Genomic DNA, 17,546 nt, shown 5'->3' on the forward strand with positions numbered 1-17,546 from the left:
AGAGCCAAAACGAAGCCACATCGATGTGACAAAAAAATAGTGCATGGAATGGACCTAAAAATACTTAGCCACCTAGCGGTCGCAAGTGGGAACTAAAAGAACTATATTTCTAATACCTTATCCGATTAAAGTGGAATACCGTCATGTTCCGATTTTGGCTAAATTTTGCAAACTGGATTCTTTTTTCGCAGGGAAACGTCTGTGAATAAAAAAATCGATAATAATTGAATTTTTATGAAAATAAAACCAGTGGCGCCATCTCTTCAGCGGACAAGGTGAACTACCCGTTTTTGAAACTGTAGTTTCATTAGTTCTCACGCACTGCCACCAGATGGTGCTACATGTATCTTTTTCCTTTTGTTCGATTTAATTTAATATAGTTGATATTATTAGTTTAATTGACTATAGTATTTATCGAATTACATCGGAGTGTAAGACTAATTAGCTTCAAGCTGTTTTTACTTTACCGAACTATTTTCAATTTTTAACCATTCTTGTATCGACATGGCGTTTCTGGTATGTACGCTAATTTCGATGTAAAATTCAATTAATGGAACATTAAACTACGTAGTTTCTAGAATCATCTTTCTGGAACGTAAAATGTGCAATAAAGCTTGCTTTAAAAAGTAATATTCGAAAATGTTCATTGTAAACTAGACATAACACTTGCTAATTCGCGGATTTTGTGAACCTCTTCTCCTTGGCTGCCATTTTCCTCTGAGAAGCTGGATACGTCCTTTAGTATACGTACTGTTTAGTAATAGTTATTTACAAAATACTATAGAATTGGTGATTAATTAATTATTGTAAAATCATCCCGTTCTTTGTTATCGACTGCTGAGGACGCTCCATCTATGTGTTTAATATGATTCGCACAAGTGTCTCCATAGTCGGATTGTCGGATCTATAAAACGAATGTTTTTGGTTGCAGCTCTCAGACTCGTAATTGCTCGTATCGCTCGTGTCGAAATCTGTTAGAATTTCTAGTCTTTTGCAGCGTTTCCTGTTTCTGTCGTTAATTTTAGTAGTGAATAAAAATGTTGAATTACGCGCTACGTCGACGCGAGGAGGAATACCAAAATCTTAATAATTTTACGACGAAAGTCCATCACGAAATCATGAATGTTGTTTCCACTTTAGGATGGTCGATGGACAGTATGAAAACTGATGTAAGTACATTAATATCTTACAACGAGGCACTAATCAGTTTATTTTACTCTTCATTCTTTTTAGAACGACAACAGCTTGATATGTTCATACGATTCGTCTCATCGAATTAGTAGAAGATCGTTAGATCGACATTTGGAGTCGTGTCAGTGGAGAAAAGAGGGTTACAATGAATACAGCGTACCATTATCCGAATCATGTTTCTCGTCAAGTTCACCGTCTTCGATAAAATTAGGTACACGAACCGTAATTTATATATGACCGAATTAATTCAAAATTAACGTGTAATTTACAATGAATCTATTCGATTGCAGATGCATCGTTACAGAACAGTATTTTGCAGGAAGCAAAGAAGAAAGATTCTACCATGATAGTTGGTTAGTACTATGAAATCAGCATTCCGAATATAATTTTACGTGTTTTAAATTGCTCAATTTTTTACAGAAAATAACGAATGTCCTACTCTGCACAAGTTCTGTATATCCTTTTTCGTATCTTTTGTTAAATATTTGAATAACGCGAAGTACCTGCTTTCCATTACCTCGTTTAAATTCCATAATTAATGTATGGTTTCTTTCAAAACATGAATTCTTAACACTGATAATAGGTCGGGGTGAGCGATTAATTCCACGAACGTCGGATAGAATCTTCGCAGATTTTACTCGCGACGAGAGGAAAGCTTTATACGAGTACGTTGTTTCGTGTACCATCAACACAGATATTGGTCACGATATCGCGGATACTCGCAAACCGTAAGTTTATACAGCTAGTAATTAGTTAAGAATCGATAATAAAACTTGACGAAACGCTTTCTTTTTCGCTAGAAAAGACCAGAGCAAAGATGACAAGAAGTTATCGCTTTTGGAATTATTGGTGCAAGAACGTAACTTGAAAAGACGAAGAGCGAAGCATAAAGGTGTTCACACGAATAAAAAATCTCATACTGAAATTCTCAGAGAAGTGATAAATCAACAAATGGAAGAATATACGAATTACATGACAGAAACGCGAGCAAGTAGTTGCGATACAAAAAGGGAAAGCGTCGCCGAGGTTCAGAACTCGAATAATTTGCCTCTACGATTCAACGAAGCTACGTCGAAACATCGCAATCTTTTACTCGAAAATGCTCAAAATAATCACGGAAATTCCGCTGTTCGTCACAATGAATCGCATCGGCGTCTCGAAAAATCATCTACTTCTTACGATAAAGGTTTAGATAAACGAGACAAGTATTCTGAAATTATTGCGGAATCGTGGAAATCGCGAAAGTTTCGTAAACACAAAAGATCTCGTTCAAGAGAACGTGACCATGACAGAAGGAGTAAACGCGATTATTCTCGACAGGATCGTAGAAAACATAGCGAAAGATGTTATGAATCGAAAAAATCATCAAATGGCAACGTATATCTCAAATACAAAAAAGATCATCGAGAAAATCGGGAGAAATTTGAGTTGTAAACGCTAAAATTATACGATTATTAATTAATTTTGAATAACACCCTATTAGTATAAACCATAATTTATATATTTTTTTCTCTCTTTTTCTCGTTCCCCTTCGATATTGGAAGAAAAGCAAATGGTAACAAACGAAGTAGGTATCGGATACGACATGTAACCTATAAAATAATTCCGATCACATTATTATAACTTTCAAGTACCATTACTATTTATTAACAAGATATTTGTTTGTTCGTCGTTTATTTCGTTCCTATTTTTATCAATAATCATATGTACATATACGTGTACCCACATTTACATTAATCGTTTGGGCTCTGTAGCCTATAGTCGATCGCAAAACGTTCGCGCTTTCACCAACGCGTTGCTGCAGATGATCATGCTTCGGTATATTCTACGTACGCAATGTATAGTATCGTGTAGTATGGTAAACAGGAATATATAGTTTGGCCGCACGCCGTACGTTAACGGACATTGACAACAAAGAAAAAGAAGCCGCTTAGCTCCTTCAAGTACGTACTTACATATCGCATATTATTTTCTATCATATTTAAAAATTCTCGATTTAACTTTGCACATCTATGTTTCTTAGTACATAGAAAAATTCGATAAGAAACGATGGAAAAATATGAGGTGTTAAAACAGGTTGGCGAAGGATCTTTTGGACAAGTATACAAAGCAAAGAAACGATGCAACGGTGAAATCGTAGCTTTCAAAGTGATTCGAAAGGTAAAGAAAAATATCCATGATCGATCATCGAAATGTTCTCCGTTTATATACTTGTTTCGATAACGCCATGTATTTTGTTTCACCGTGTATCGATGAATCCCGTAACGTTATCACGTAGCGTGGTAGATCATTCAAGGAGTTGAGAAGTTTACGTCAAGAATGTGAAATTCAGCGCCATCTTCACCATCCAAACATAGTGCAAATGCTTGATTCTTTTGAAACAGAGAACGAGGTATCATAGATAGACAAACATGTTTGGAACAACGTGCTTTTCCATTTTGCGTTGCAACGTGTAATTTCTCCTGCAGATAGTTGTCGTGACCGAATACGCGGACAAGGAATTGTACGAAATATTAGGTAAAGCTGGCCGTCTCTCCGAACAGAGAGCACAAGTAATTGCTTGCGATCTCGTCTCCGCGCTCTACTACTTGCATTCGAACAGAGTACTTCACAGGTTTGACGTTTAACAGGTTGAACGTTTCTTGATTACTAATCTAAGTTTATTAAGTACTAATCGTTTCGACTCCAGGGACCTAAAACCACAGAACGTACTGCTGGAAAGCAACGGAGTAGCAAAGTTATGCGATTTTGGATTTGCTCGCAGTATGAGTACAGGAACGCACGTATTAACCTCCATAAAGGGAACTCCATTGTACATGGCTCCAGAGCTGATAGAGGAACGTCCTTATGATCATAACGCAGATTTATGGTATGTCAGCGTGGCAGACAATACGATGCGAGCATAGGTTTTTACAGATTGCGCATACACATGGTACAAGGTATCGCTGTTTCTAGGTCGCTTGGTTGCATAGTGTACGAGCTAGTGGTAGGATCTCCACCTTTCCAAACTACTTCTATTCTACATTTGGTCAGGCTGATAAGATTCGAGGCGATAAAATGGCCTGATTTCATCTCTCAGAGTTGTAAAAGTTTCTTACAGGTGGTTAATACGCCTACGTATCATGGATATTTTTCTTTGAAATTGACCGATGAACGTTAATTTTGTCGATTTTATCGGTAGGGATTGCTACAAAAGGATCCTTTGCAAAGATTAACATGGCCAGCGCTGTTAGAACATCCTTTCGTTAAAAATAGAATCGTGATAGTAGGCGGAGGTGGGCCTACATCTTTTACTACGCCTCTATCCGCGAGTCAAGCCAGAGAGAAACAGCTACAATTACAGAATTTAGCGATACATCCTATCGATCATCAGTCTAAGTACATGTCACTAATTATGTACAGTATACTCGACGTATTAGTGTACTCGATAATGATTTACGAGCGAGTTTACGCGACTACTCGGTCAGCAACGGAAAATAAAAATTTTCTATTGACACAGATTTTTAGAGAAAGCTATTAAAAAGCTGCACGAACAGGAAAGAACGATCGAGGAACGTCGACAGAGAACGTGTACGTTGCATCCGCGCGTACGTCAGATTCCTCAGGGATACTGTCAACACGGCATGAACCAGTGTTACAATTTACGTCATAGCGAACCCAGTGGGACAGATTCTAGCACCAGCGTCGATGTGCTTTTAGGAAATCTTAGCTTAAGAGCATCGTTGAAAAGCGAATTACTCTCTGCGGACAATGCATGGTGTCTAAGCAACTGTCCGGTGAATAGAATCGCGGAAAGCGAACAAGAGACTTTGACCTTCGAAGAGACGTCGAATCGGGAATTGGCGATTCGTTTCGACGAACAGCAGAATCAAATACAACGTCGAGAAACAGAAGAAATGAAAGAAATGAAAGAAAGGAAAGAAACGGAAAGAAGCATCGAACCGACCGGCATCGAGGACGATATACCGAGTACAACGAAACGCGTCGTATCTCGAGATATCGAGACAATTTGTTCGGAGAAAGAGCATCGAAACCCCGCGACAAATGGTCTTTCGCCGAGCAGTAACGGCCGATTACCCGATTGGGACCCAAAAGCTGTGGAAAGACCGATCGAGAACGAAGAATGGATCGCGTTTTTACAACGATCCATGGAGGAGGTGATGGAAGGAGAGGTAGGATCGTTGCTGCAGCAAAATTGCGTATCGGTATTCGTATCTCCGTTGAGAAATCCAGCCGCTGGTTGCCGAGTGGTCGAATACGTTGCCTGTCTTTTATCTTTACCATTCGTCGTTTCGATAACCAAAGACACTCTGGAAAAGATCGCGCAGGTATATCTGGACGTCCGCGTCGTACCGAATCTCGTCTACGCTCTAAAGCTGTTAATGTCCGAACGTTTCGAGCCCGAGACGAATAGAAAAGCCGAGCCGACGAATGCCAACACCAGATCGGCCTCCACGTTATCCGCGGACGAGCTTCAAACTTTGGAATATACGATGCTCGTACTTTGCAGATTGACTTACAGTCGGCAACAATTCCTCACGCAGTTTTGCGACGCCGTTTACATCGTAAACGGAGTGACGTCGTTGCAACAGTTGCTAAGCTTGGAGAAAAGAAAAGCACGCGTAGTCGCGGATCTCGTTGCGATTTTGAGCAACGTGTTGCGTTCTCAGCCCGAAAACGCTCATCTCGTGGAGAAGGTCGTGTTTCGTTCACGTTTACCGGGTAAGTTGGCGAAACTTGGAGACCGCGAAATCAATTCCCTCTCGTTTTTTTTTTCTTTTCTTTTTTTTGCTTTCATTTAACGGTCATGCCGTTATCGCATTTTTTCTCTCAATCTTTTAACCAAATTTTTCTACGACAAGGAAACTCGATAGAACAATTCGGCAAATTGCTTACTCATCGGCAGGCAGCCCTCAGAGCGAGAACCTGCCACTTGATTCGACTATTGGGCAGGTTTTCCTGTCGAGCTTTGCAACAAATCTGGTGTAAATCCTTGAGGAGTTTAATAGAGAACTTGATCATCGACGAGGATGAAACTGTACGGCTCGTAAGTAATCGACCGCTCGACGAAACGTGGTATCGCGAGCGAACATGCACAATATCGGATTAGATCGTATACTTTCAGGCCGCCGAAAGCGCAGTTAGCGAATTAAAGGAATTGACCTACTACGATCAACGGAATCCTGCCGTTTAACGCAGAACGCCATTCTCCTCGATCGGTTTAACGCATCTTATCTGTACTCGACGATATCGACGATATCGACGACATCGACGACATTGACGACAACGAAAAATATGGAGTTTATTTTTTTTAATCGATATAGTTATCTATTAGTATGACCGTTATCGTAATTACAATGTTCGCCAATTTCCCATCTTCCTGATATTACAGCGAATTATATATCCAATCGATGGATATATCGTCGGACGATTCATTGTTACCCGCGGTTTCCTCGCGATCTCGATCAGCGCATTCCTTCTTGTACATTTCTTGCAATTTCAATATATCTTTTCCGCTCAATCCCTTCCGTTGTCCAAGTTCCACGTCTTTCTTCTGTAAAACATAGAAATAAGAAAAATAAGGAAAATATAAATTACTTCCAGCATATGTCGATACTTACTTTCGGTGTAATCGTCGGTTCGCCGTTTTTGGAAAACGCGTGAGAGCTATAGTGCATCACGCTCCCGTAATCGTAACAGATTCCATAATCCGTGACGGTACGATTATCGTATTTGTTAAAGTTGTGCTCTTTACCTGGTGGCGAACACGATCGTAAATTAATAAATTATCGGGGGGGAATTGTACGAGATGATCGATTTACCTGGTTTTACGTTTTTCCAATTGATCGTTACCCACTGATCGCGATCCGCGGCGCTTTGTTGATGATAAAAGCCTACCGCGTGCATCAACTCGTGAACGATCACTCCGTGTTGTACGCAGCCTGGATTTTGTAAGTTCACTACTTGTCCACGATCGTGCCGTCCAACCAGCGACCAACAGCCTGACATTTTTCCTTCTATGACAACGTAGTCTTTGTCGGTTTTCTTGTAAGGACGGAAACGTATACAAGTATTATCGTGATATTCCTTGATGGCGGATTCGATCACGTCGATATCCTCTTGATCTACGAATAAAACGAATTAGTTAGAGAGAAAAGTTAGCAGGATACTTGTTTCGTCGAATTACCAAAATCCTCTTCCTTCACGTAGTAAGGCACGATTCCCGCGGGCCAGCGAAACGCGGTGTTCACCAGTCCATTTTTCGATACATCCTTCCGTTTATCGAGCATTATGTCTCCTTCGTACAAACCGCTTAATTCCCAAAGATGCTGTTTCTCTTTGTCCGTCCAGGATCTGATTCGATTCGCTGTCGATGATAGAAAGAAGAAAACGGAAAAATTATTTTTCTATCCGAACAAAGGTTTCTGGCGAGCTCGCGTCGATCAATTATCGCCAAGTATCGATGCGTACCGATGCTTTCGTGCGCGTGACTTTCATCGAATGTGCCTTGAAACTTTGGCTTCGGTGGAATTGCTCGACCAAAGCGACGGTCGCTCGTTTCCGAAATCGCAACGAGTCCTGTTGCGATACACGTAAATATTACTATCGCTTCGATTATTTTTGGAAAACGCATTTTTACGCGACGAGCACAGATCAACGGGTCCAACTTAAACACGGTATTCCGTTCGCGAACAGAATCGAAACGAAACACCGAAAGCTTCGCTCGCAACGGCTATCGGGTTTTTATATACGCTAGACTCGTGCTTATCCTTATCGAACCTAACGCTACTTGGTAAAACTTGGACGTAGCAGATACGCGCGAGATAATTTCTGTTGATCAGAAATCCTTTACGTTTTCGCTACCGAGTAAATATTTGAATCTCTGAAAAGAAATCGATCGGTGTCCGTGCAACACCGGGATTCTACAATGTATAATGTCGTTGTAGCGAACAAAACGATCAACGTTCATTCGGTTAATCTTGACCTATTTCCTCCCGCTGCGCCTAGTACACGTTAATAGAAATATACGGAAAAGGATAAGAAAATCGTCGAGCGAATACTAATTTCGAACCTTCCGGTTCTTAACTCGTACTCTTGATACGCGTTAAACGGTTAAACGAATAAGAGAGGAAGAAAGGAAAACTAGGGGTTCGAAAGAGCGTCACAATGCCTGTAACCGATTCCGAATGCTCGAGGCGACAACGATCATCGTTGGTATCGGATGTAGGTCAAAATGATTCGGTAGTCAGCCGTGTAATTCAGTACATGGACATGTCACTTCAGAATCGTTTCGTGCCTTTCCCTCCTGCTCTCCTGTTCTCTTGCTGCATCCTCGTTGCTTCGTTCGTTCGTTCGTTCGTTCGTTCGTTCGCTCGTTCGCCGATCGTTCCTTACTGACACTCTGTTTATCCAAGTTACGCGATTTTAAATTGTCCGTTCGATATTCTTTTTCGATAAAATCGAATTTCATTCGAAGCAAATCGCTAGCACGCGATCATCACCGTTGGACAATAAATTCGATAACTATAAAGACAAAAATAAATATTTTTGTTCGATGTCTCGTACGGTGATCGTTCGTTTTCGAATGCGGGAATCGCAGGAAAATAAGAAAAACGTTTTAAGCCGCGTACCTCGGACCAATTATTGGCAAGCGAGTAATCATGCCTGAAAATCTTCTCGGAGTATCGAAGCAAGGTCAACGACCAGCTTGTTCCAGATTCGAGTAGGAGCTCCACGTAGCCTAAATTCTAACCGGATTTCTTGGAACCGCAGGCAAGCAGATTGGTTCTTTCGCGTTTGTTGCGGCAAGCAGGCATTTTACGAGTACGTCTAACGATCAAGCGGTCGCGTCGTGTAGCGTCGTGTAGCGTCGTATAGCGTCGTGTCGCGTCGCCCGGACATTTCCTTCTTTTCGTCGTCCGTTAGGTACGCGTCGAGCTACGCAGGCATATAAACGATACGTATAGCGCGCACGACGCATCGTAACTAGCCTCCATGCCCGTGGCTGGCACCAGCCATTTAATTAACCGATCAAACGTTACGATTCTATCGGGGGCTATCGGAGGCTATCGGAGAGAAAAACCCGATTTGCGAATAACTCGCGTGTTTCGATAACGGAAACGTTTGAAAGGGCGGCCCGTTGTACGGGTCGTCGAATCTCCATGAACCACTGACCCAGTAGGACCACTCGGAAGCATCAGGATCGTCTCGAGAGGAATGAATTTCGATAGCGCGTACATCGGCCAAAAAACCATACGCTTTCGTGGTTCAATGACCTCGTTCAACCGCCTCTCGATCTCGAGCCATCTCTTTCTTCTTTTTTTCTCGCCTTTCCTTGTCTTTCCTCGGCTACCTACCTTGTCCATCTTTTTCTTACCATTTGCTAGCCTCTTCGTTATTTTCTTACCATTTGCTAGCCTCAGTGATTCGTCATCGATGTACCGTCGCGTTTAGTGCGCCCGTATCGATCCTGACGCGCGAAACGGTAAGAAAGCAGGATCGAAAGGAAACCGTTTCGAGCCAGAGCCGAAACGATCGAGAAAGAAGGAAGAATACCGCGCGACCGGTAACCCCCGTAACGAGTGACAAAGTGCGAGAAAGAAGAAGGTGGTGCAGGTTAGCTGGTACACGTAAGCACGTGGTCGCTAGGCCGTTACCTAGCGGACCACGCGCAACGATGTCCTCCACTTTCTGATCGACGAATTCCTTTCTGCTATGGTTCTTCTCGACGTTTCCCTTTCTATCCCCTCTTTCTTCTTTCCCCTTGTTTCACCCTTCTCTCGTTCACCTTATTTCTTCGTAATCTTTCTTTATACCCTCCTCGATCTCGGCTCCGTTCCTTTCCTTTCCTATATTCCCTCTCTTTCTCCTTTCCTTCCTCCCTCGCCGACCCTTCTCCTCTACCTTCTCCTCTTTTCTCTCCCTCTCTCTCTCTCTCTCGGCGTGACTCTCATTCAAGTAACGTGTAGTTCCGAACTCTCAACTCGGTCATACACCTGTGAGAGTGAAAGTGTCCTCCATCCCCACTAACAATTTTATACGGTATAGGACTGGTTACAAACACCAACATCCACACTGATATTTCTGCCGTTGTGGCCATCGTCGTTGTCGTCGATGCTGTTATCGCTCGTATCGTTGGTATTTTTGCAATGATCGTTATCGAGAAATATCGCGATTCGCAAATTTTTCTACGTTGTTTCTACGCAATCGATACGATTTGCTTTCTACTTGAACAGTATTCGTGCACGATAAAATATCGTTGCGCGATATCGATCGTCGAACGATAGAACGAATCTGGAGAGACGTTTATCGTCGTTGTCAGAAATTTGAGCAGCAAACGTTATTGGACAGATGTCGCGGGTTCGCGAGGCGGGAAAGCTTCGACTTTCGAGTACGTCGACCTCGGATCATCGTTCATCGGCAACCCCGTAGAACGCGTTAATCGTCGATCGTCCAACTTCGCGATCAGAAACATCGCGTTAACACGGAATAACACGGAACGGAAGTAGAACGGTGATTCGAAACGATCGTTAAACGTGGCGAGTGAGAAGGAGAATCGATTGAAAAAAAGCGGTATATATTTACTCGTAAAAGAAAAATGCATTCGAAAGGGGACGCGAAATAAAAGCGTATCGCGTTTCTCCGGTGACGATCGCGTTGAAAAGGATGCAGACAGTTTACGGGGTACAGCCTCACGGCTGTTCGCGATCGAGCAAAGGTAGTAAACCCAGAAATGCCAGTCGGGGCCAATACACCCGCCTTCTTTTATGGGGCAACGAACTCTCGGTATACTCGAAATCGAACTCGAACCGTATCGGCACCGGTGTCATTCGTTGCGGTGACGCGCGTACGTTATTCGGAGAAATTGACCGATCGTTGGATCGAACGAAACTCGATCACTGCTCGAATCCTCGAAACGTGTTAAATATTGTCCTTCGATCAACCGACTCGTCGAGTTTTTTTCATAGTCGCCAAGAATATTGGTTGAACGAACGCGTTATCGAACAACGAGTTAATAAGTCCGAAAGCACGCGTTCGTACGCGTTCGCTGCGAACGTTGTCTCGGCGAGCGGTCGATGCGGTACGTAACATCGAAACGACCAAACTGATTCGACCGCTTTCCGAAATACTTCGATATACGGTTTTACGTAATATGCCCGACGAGCTACGAACCGTTTCTCAATTATCGCCTCTCGTCGAGGATATTTTCTTCGCCTTCTCGTACGCATCTGACACCGAACGGTACAGTGGCACGCGAAGTACGAGACTCGTGAAAATAGCGTATTAACGAAATTAGCATAAGAGGAGAAAGTCGCGGTCGTCGGCCGCTCGACCACGTTCGGTTCGACTGCCGAATCTGTGAATTCTCGCGCGAACGACTCTCCCAACGGAAGAACGAGGGTACACGAGACCACGCGACGTGTCTTCCCCCTTGCGAATTCAAACGGAAAGAAGAACAACAGAGATATCGTCGACTGCCGAAATTTTCTCGGCTATTGTAACGTTCTTTTACTCCGTAAACTCGCCGAAACGATGCAAACTATCAAACTCTTTCGAGTCGACGCGACGGGCTGCGGCTTCCTAGTTGCCTCTGTCACTCTGATCGAACTCCGTTTCTTTCTTTGTCTATGCGTTTGCTGATCTACCGATTGCTTCGTTCGTTTGCTCTTGAACGAATAACTTTCGATGAAACAGAAAATCAGAGAAAAGAAATTTAAACGGTCGAACGTGACACGGCTGGTATACCTAACACTTAATTTTAATGGCATGCACGCGAGCAAACTTGAAAAGTTCGTCGAGGAGAAACGATGATCTCTCGCGACCAAAGAAAAGGACCCTAACCTTGATAACTGGATTCAGCCAATGACCCAAGTCGATCGTTGCCCCTGATCTACCTGCTCGTAGCTTACCGCAAGACTTAGAGGGAGCAGGTAGATAGCGTGCTACGCGTACACCGATCTTGCCCCGTGTTTCACCGCCAACCCTTTTCCGAAGAACACCGCTCGCTTCTCGCTTCTACGCTAAAAATCCTCGATTCGAGTTCATCGGACTCGGTATATCGATCGCAGAATCGGTACTCGGGATACGAGTGGACGGAAAAGAATGGAGAAAGAATTCGGATGGAAAAAGAATGGAGAGGAAAGGAAAAGGAAAAGGAAAGGAAAGGAAGAGGGACGAATGAGTATGCGTGTACGTGTACGGGGGTTGGAGAGAGGGGCAAGAGAGCAAGCGGGCGGAGGAGGAAAAGGAGGAGGATGACGGTGGGGAGCGGAGGGAAAGGACGCGAAGGAGGGAAAGAGGGATGGAGGGAGGAAGGAAGGTGAAGAATCGCGAAGAAAAGTTGCGTCGTTTGTCCGTGAGGATTGACTCGCTACGGAGTTCGTTATACTCTTGAATCGACTTTTTGTCGATTCTCTACCGTCACCGGCCAGCCAATCATTCGTGTTTCGCGAACCGGCGGTCCTTGGAGAAAAATTTGTTTCATCGAACCCAAAGTAGTCGTCCTTAGGTCGAACGAAAAATAATTTCAGTACCCCGAGGATTCTGTAGCCTATCGCGACCACGAATCCAGTTCGATCGCGACGGTACATTCGTTTAGCCGTAAAGATCAAATGGAATATGAAATCGAATCGGACAACGGAAAGTACGCGCCTTTCCTTATTTCTTTTCCATCTTTCTCGTTTATTTATATTCCCTTCTTACCCTCGGTTTCGTTTACTACAGTTCTATTACCAACTATTACACGACTACGTTTATCGAGCTCGAGAAAATCAACGAAATTTCCTCGATACTCGGACAAAGAATTTCCAAAATCTCCGAAATCCCAAAGCGCGGAGATTATCTCTAAATCGGACAGCATATCGGTGATCTTTTATACGGGTCGCTTAGACCGAACGGCCAAGGATAGCGTTCGTGCTAGAATCGTATTCGCGTCTCGACGAATAACGCGACAGAGCCGAGTCAGCAAAGATAACGAAAAGATACGCGCGCTTCCACTGACCTTTGTCGGTCGTTGCACGTCCCAGGGGATACAGCTTCATCCACCTTTCTTCCTGTTCGAAACTTGCGACGCGATAAAGACATCGCGGATCCGGAATTATGCCGGCGCGGCGACGAGACGCGTTACGAAAAAATATCGAATCGCAAATATCGCGTTTTCGAGTGCGCGTTCCGGAGAAAAAGCTGATATAGCGTGTCCGCGGTGCGTCGATCGTGTTTCATAATTTTCCATTAGTTCGAACTATAATCCTCGACACTCGACAGGCTTTCAGCCCCCCCAAAATCGCTGTTGCTATTATTGCTTGCAGTATATCCATGACGACTAGTGGTTAGAGTCAACGCACCTTGGTCCGATAATACGGTCAGTAAGCGCGACTTACGAAACTCGATCGATTCTTTGCTGCAAAGGTAAGTTGATTACCGATTCACCCGATTGGCAAATAAGTTACGATTACGCAATTCTGCTGATCACGGAGAAACGACGACGACGACGTCATCGGCCTATGACGGCGATCACGATGCAACGAGTTTTCTTTTCCTTTTTTTCCTTTTCCTAGAAGCAAAACTCGGTTATCGGATTTCTTCGATAGCTTCGTCTTTTAGCTATCCGCTTCCGTCGAAAGGGTTTCGAGACGAATAAGAAGGCGAATAAGAAATCGAAGGAAGCAGATTCGGTACAGAGTACGGACAGAGCGACGATTCGAAGCAAACATTATACGTATTTCGATCGTATCGGTTGCGTCGTTCTCGCATTCGGTAGCTTTTAAAATAGCTCGTCGGACTCGTCCGGTTAAGCTAAGCAAACGATAACGATCGACGCGACACTGTCAGCGCGTCCTTTCGAGATACGGAGGTTCGACAGTCGCTTCGTTTCGTCGTGGTTGCTCGGACTGGATGAAGGTCCAGCGTTTCCGCGTGTACCGTTTAAATCGAGCTACTTTTTAGATTTACGTATCTACGTAGGGTATACTTTATTATTTTCGATCGGGGATCAAACCGTGAATCGACGTTTCGTCGCTCGCAGCTAGCATCGGTAAATCGGTCGGAAGGCTGTCAGAAATATCGAGGAGAAAACGAGTGCTCGAACATCGTGCCTATGCACGACGCGACGCAACTATCGAATTCGCGTGCCAAATCGGCGAGCTTCGAGTTTCCAGTCGATTTCGAGAACACTCCTTCGAAACTGTTCCACGGCGCGGAAAGTTACATCGATCTCGTCGATTCTCGGAAACTCGTAGGATTAGTTCTGGAATAACGTAGCGCGACGATTCCTTTTCATTTTCAGATCAAATTGTCCACGTCTACGTCGAAATCCACGATGAACCAGCTCGTTTACGCGATAGTCTTGGTGACTTTGTTCCTTCTGTTCGCGGTGATTTCCCGCAGAAATCGAAAGGCGCTTCGTCTGCCTCCCGGTCCTTGGCAACTTCCGATCATTGGCTACCTACCGTGGATCGACGCGGAGAAGCCGCACGAATCTCTCACGAAATTATCAAGAATTCACGGACCGGTGTGCGGAATTCGGATGGGTTCGGTGTACGCCGTACTGCTCTCGGAACCTCGGCTGATAAAGCAAACTCTCGCGAAGGACGCGTTCGCCGGCAGAGCACCGCTCTATCTTACTCATGGAATTATGCAAGGATACGGTAAGCAGAGGCTCTCACCGATTCGCTCGGTAATTTATTTAAAGGGTGTTCCTCGCGATTTCCTCTCGTTTTTCCTCGTTTTCTCCCACTTGCCGCAAACAGTCTTCCGCTACGAAACGCGTACTCTCGCTTTCGTCGTTCGCTCGATCTCCTGGAAATGAGTTTCCCCGATCGTTACCGATCCCGCGTACCGCAGCAGTGCGAAAAGTTACAGTTAACTCGGCAAGGACGCACCGACGGCCTTTCTTGCTTGCGAACTGGTAGAGAATAAGAGGGCAACGGGCAGTGAAACGATAACGGAGGGGCGGATGAGGAGCGAGGAGGAGGCGAAGGGTAGGCAAGAGAGACCAGGTGGGAGGAAGTTTGAGGGCGACGCGGCGACGAACGAAGACACCAGAGAAAACGGGGGACGAAATCGCCGTTCACGTTTCGCATCGAAATATTCGCTATTTTATTTTCCGAATCGCATCGTCCGCTCGTAGATGCCGTCGAAGAACGCTGGCCAACACGGTGGTCATAGGCGACGAACGCGACGAACGCGACGATGAAAACGTTCGGAAGGGTGTTGTAACGCGGCAGGTATGTAATTAGTAACGCTCTACGCAGCGCTATCGCAACGGAACGCGCGACAATTAAACGAACAAGTGGGCGTAGATGCGGAGGTATCCTGGTGGGAGTCGGAGAGGCGGTTGCAACGATGATATGGTCAGAAAATGAAGGAGGGATGTTGCGAAGGATGGGGAGAGCATGTTGGAAGAACAGGCTGGAAGGGGGGGTGGGGAGAGTAGGTGCGGTGAAAGATTATTGTTTATTCATTCGATGATTATCCTTCGACGAGTTCAATGGCTGCACCTACTTACGGAATGACGACGATCATTCTGTCATTTTACATGCCGCGTACTTAACGATGCAACGCCGTTTCGCTTCGTAATAGAATCAAGCGCGACTCTACGATCGGAAAAAAGAATATACCAATTCGATATCGATACCAATACCGATACTGATGCCGCTTTCTCTAACTCGTTAGCGTTGCTCTGCGCAGGTTTGGTTTGTGCCGAGGGCGATCGATGGAGAGATCAAAGGAAATTCGTCGGTAGCTGTCTAAGAAATTTCGGTATGGTGAAACACGAAGGACCTAGGAGGGACAAAATGGAGAAACGGATACTCGATGCAGCCAACGAATGCGTATCGGTATACATACATATAGATCGTTCGTACATCGAACGAAATCCTCCCTTTCTCGTTCTGTTCCATCGGAACGCGTTTCGTCGTGCTACGCGACAAACTCTTAGCAGATTTCGATCAAATCATTTTCTCCTCCGTACGATAGATGCTCGAAACGCGTTCGGCCAACGAGCCGATCGATCCATTGGACACGCTTCACCATTGCATGGGTAATCTTATCAACAGCATCGTGTTTGGGAAAACTTACGAGGAGAACGATCCGGTGTGGAAATGGCTGAGACATTTGCAGGAAGAAGGAGTAAAGGAGATAGGCGTCGCCGGACCTCTAAACTTCTTACCTTTTCTAAGGTACTTTTCTTCTTTCTCTTCCTTCGTCCGCTTCGTTCCGCAAACGCGTATACGTTCTATACGTTCCCCAGATTCGTACCACGATACGGTAAAACGATTCGATCCATCGTCGACGGCAAAGAGAAAACGCATCGGGTATATCGGACGATATTAGAGCAGCACCGATCACGAATCAAGGCAAACGCGTCGAACGCGAACACGGTCGAGAGCTTCTTGGCCGCGTTCGACGAACAAATGAAAAAGAGAAAGCTCGAAGAATCGAAGTTTTTCACGGAACCTCAGCTTTACCACTTGTTGGCGGATCTTTTCGGTGCTGGAACCGACACCACTTTGACTACGCTACGATGGTTTCTCCTATTTATGGCTGCCCATCCTAAGGAACAGGTAATCACGCGAGATATATCACGCTAGATAATAGGCGTAATCGTCCGATCGTTTTCCAGGAGAAGATCTATTCGGAGATGAATGTTAGTCTGGGTGAAAAGGAAGTACCGACCCTAAACGATAGACTCACCGTCCCCCGTCTCGAAGCCGCTTTGGCCGAAGTGCAAAGAATAAGAAGCGTTACGCCGCTCGGTATGCCCCATGGCACGTTGGAGGTTCGTCAACGACCACCTACTGATCTCGATCTTTTTCCCAGAAAACGTGTTCGTTTGTTCAGGATACGCGAATAGGTGAATACGACGTGCCGCGTGGATCCATGATAATTCCGATGCAGTGGGCCGTTCACACCGATCCTACTTACTGGAAAGATCCTTTCGAGTTTCAGCCTGACAGATTCTTAACCGAGGATGGAAGCTTCTTCAAACCGGAATCGTTTCTCCCGTTTCAAAGCGGTAATTGTCTTTCTCACGACTTTCCTCTCTTCCCTCGCTATTCTCTCTTTCACTGTTTAAAGGTAAGCGCGTCTGCGTCGGAGAGGAACTCGCCAGAATGATTCTGTTCATTTTCGCCGGAAGGATACTGCGCGCGTTCGTCGTGTCGATACCGCCGGACGAAACCGTCGACCTCGAAGGCGAATGCGGTATCACGCTCGTCCCGAAGCCACACCGTTTAGCCTTTCGCCGACGCGATCGATCGTCTTTATAATTTTTATAAGTTCGAACCACTTATAAAGTTGCTTGTTCGAACGTTGACGACGAATAAACACACGAATCTTACCTGTTCTGTTTGCGT

The 17,546-nt window shown here is 44.7% G+C and overlaps 4 protein-coding genes across 11 annotated transcripts; 3 read left to right on the top strand and 1 right to left on the bottom strand.

The window, feature by feature from the left end:
• Positions 1-498: 498 nt before the first annotated feature.
• On the top strand, positions 499-2,686 carry LOC100883177 (U11/U12 small nuclear ribonucleoprotein 48 kDa protein). The gene is made up of 6 exons (XM_012287262.2): positions 499-516; positions 932-1,169; positions 1,234-1,402; positions 1,482-1,544; positions 1,775-1,919; positions 1,992-2,686. Exons 2-6 carry the CDS (start codon positions 1,038-1,040, stop codon positions 2,623-2,625), a joined length of 1,143 nt encoding a protein of 380 aa, XP_012142652.1. The 5' UTR covers positions 499-516; positions 932-1,037; the 3' UTR covers positions 2,626-2,686.
• Positions 2,687-3,214: 528 nt separating this feature from the next.
• Positions 3,215-6,799, top strand: fu (STKc_STK36 domain-containing protein fused). 4 transcript variants are annotated; one of them, XR_013038347.1, is made up of 9 exons: positions 3,215-3,351; positions 3,470-3,583; positions 3,660-3,805; positions 3,881-4,060; positions 4,147-4,291; positions 4,373-4,569; positions 4,691-5,913; positions 6,098-6,238; positions 6,302-6,799. XR_013038347.1 is itself a non-coding variant. In XM_076532405.1 (9 exons), the coding sequence occupies exons 1-9, from the start codon at positions 3,241-3,243 to the stop codon at positions 6,383-6,385; spliced, it is 2,385 nt and encodes a 794-aa protein (XP_076388520.1). In that variant the 5' UTR covers positions 3,215-3,240; the 3' UTR covers positions 6,386-6,799. The 4 variants fall into 4 exon arrangements, 2 of the variants coding, with proteins under 2 accessions (XP_076388520.1, XP_076388521.1); XR_013038346.1 differs by having other exon boundaries at positions 6,317-6,799; XM_076532405.1 differs by having other exon boundaries at positions 6,054-6,238.
• LOC143264576 (zinc metalloproteinase nas-13) lies at positions 6,486-15,359 on the bottom strand. 3 transcript variants are annotated; one of them, XM_076532417.1, is made up of 5 exons: positions 14,856-15,359; positions 7,379-7,558; positions 7,014-7,316; positions 6,813-6,946; positions 6,486-6,745 (listed from the first exon to the last, which is right to left on the bottom strand). In XM_076532417.1, the coding sequence occupies exons 2-5, from the start codon at positions 7,479-7,481 to the stop codon at positions 6,578-6,580; spliced, it is 708 nt and encodes a 235-aa protein (XP_076388532.1). In that variant the 5' UTR covers positions 7,482-7,558; positions 14,856-15,359; the 3' UTR covers positions 6,486-6,577. The 3 variants fall into 3 exon arrangements, with proteins under 3 accessions (XP_076388532.1, XP_076388531.1, XP_076388530.1); XM_076532416.1 differs by lacking the exon at positions 14,856-15,359 and adding an exon at positions 13,193-13,491; XM_076532415.1 differs by lacking the exon at positions 14,856-15,359 and adding an exon at positions 7,663-11,504.
• Positions 13,494-17,530, top strand: phtm (cytochrome P450 enzyme phantom). 3 transcript variants are annotated; one of them, XM_076532412.1, is made up of 8 exons: positions 13,494-13,599; positions 14,477-14,837; positions 15,880-16,028; positions 16,168-16,370; positions 16,442-16,754; positions 16,814-16,969; positions 17,032-17,206; positions 17,269-17,530. In XM_076532412.1, exons 2-8 carry the CDS (start codon positions 14,510-14,512, stop codon positions 17,457-17,459), a joined length of 1,515 nt encoding a protein of 504 aa, XP_076388527.1. In that variant the 5' UTR covers positions 13,494-13,599; positions 14,477-14,509; the 3' UTR covers positions 17,460-17,530. The 3 variants fall into 3 exon arrangements, with proteins under 3 accessions (XP_076388527.1, XP_076388528.1, XP_076388529.1); XM_076532413.1 differs by lacking the exon at positions 13,494-13,599 and adding an exon at positions 13,628-14,224; XM_076532414.1 differs by lacking the exon at positions 13,494-13,599 and adding an exon at positions 13,628-14,150.
• Positions 17,531-17,546: the final 16 nt, after the last annotated feature.

The sequence above is a fragment of the Megachile rotundata genome, chromosome 6 (assembly GCF_050947335.1).
Source record: "Megachile rotundata isolate GNS110a chromosome 6, iyMegRotu1, whole genome shotgun sequence".
NCBI classification, from domain to species: Eukaryota; Metazoa; Arthropoda; class Insecta; order Hymenoptera; family Megachilidae; genus Megachile; species Megachile rotundata.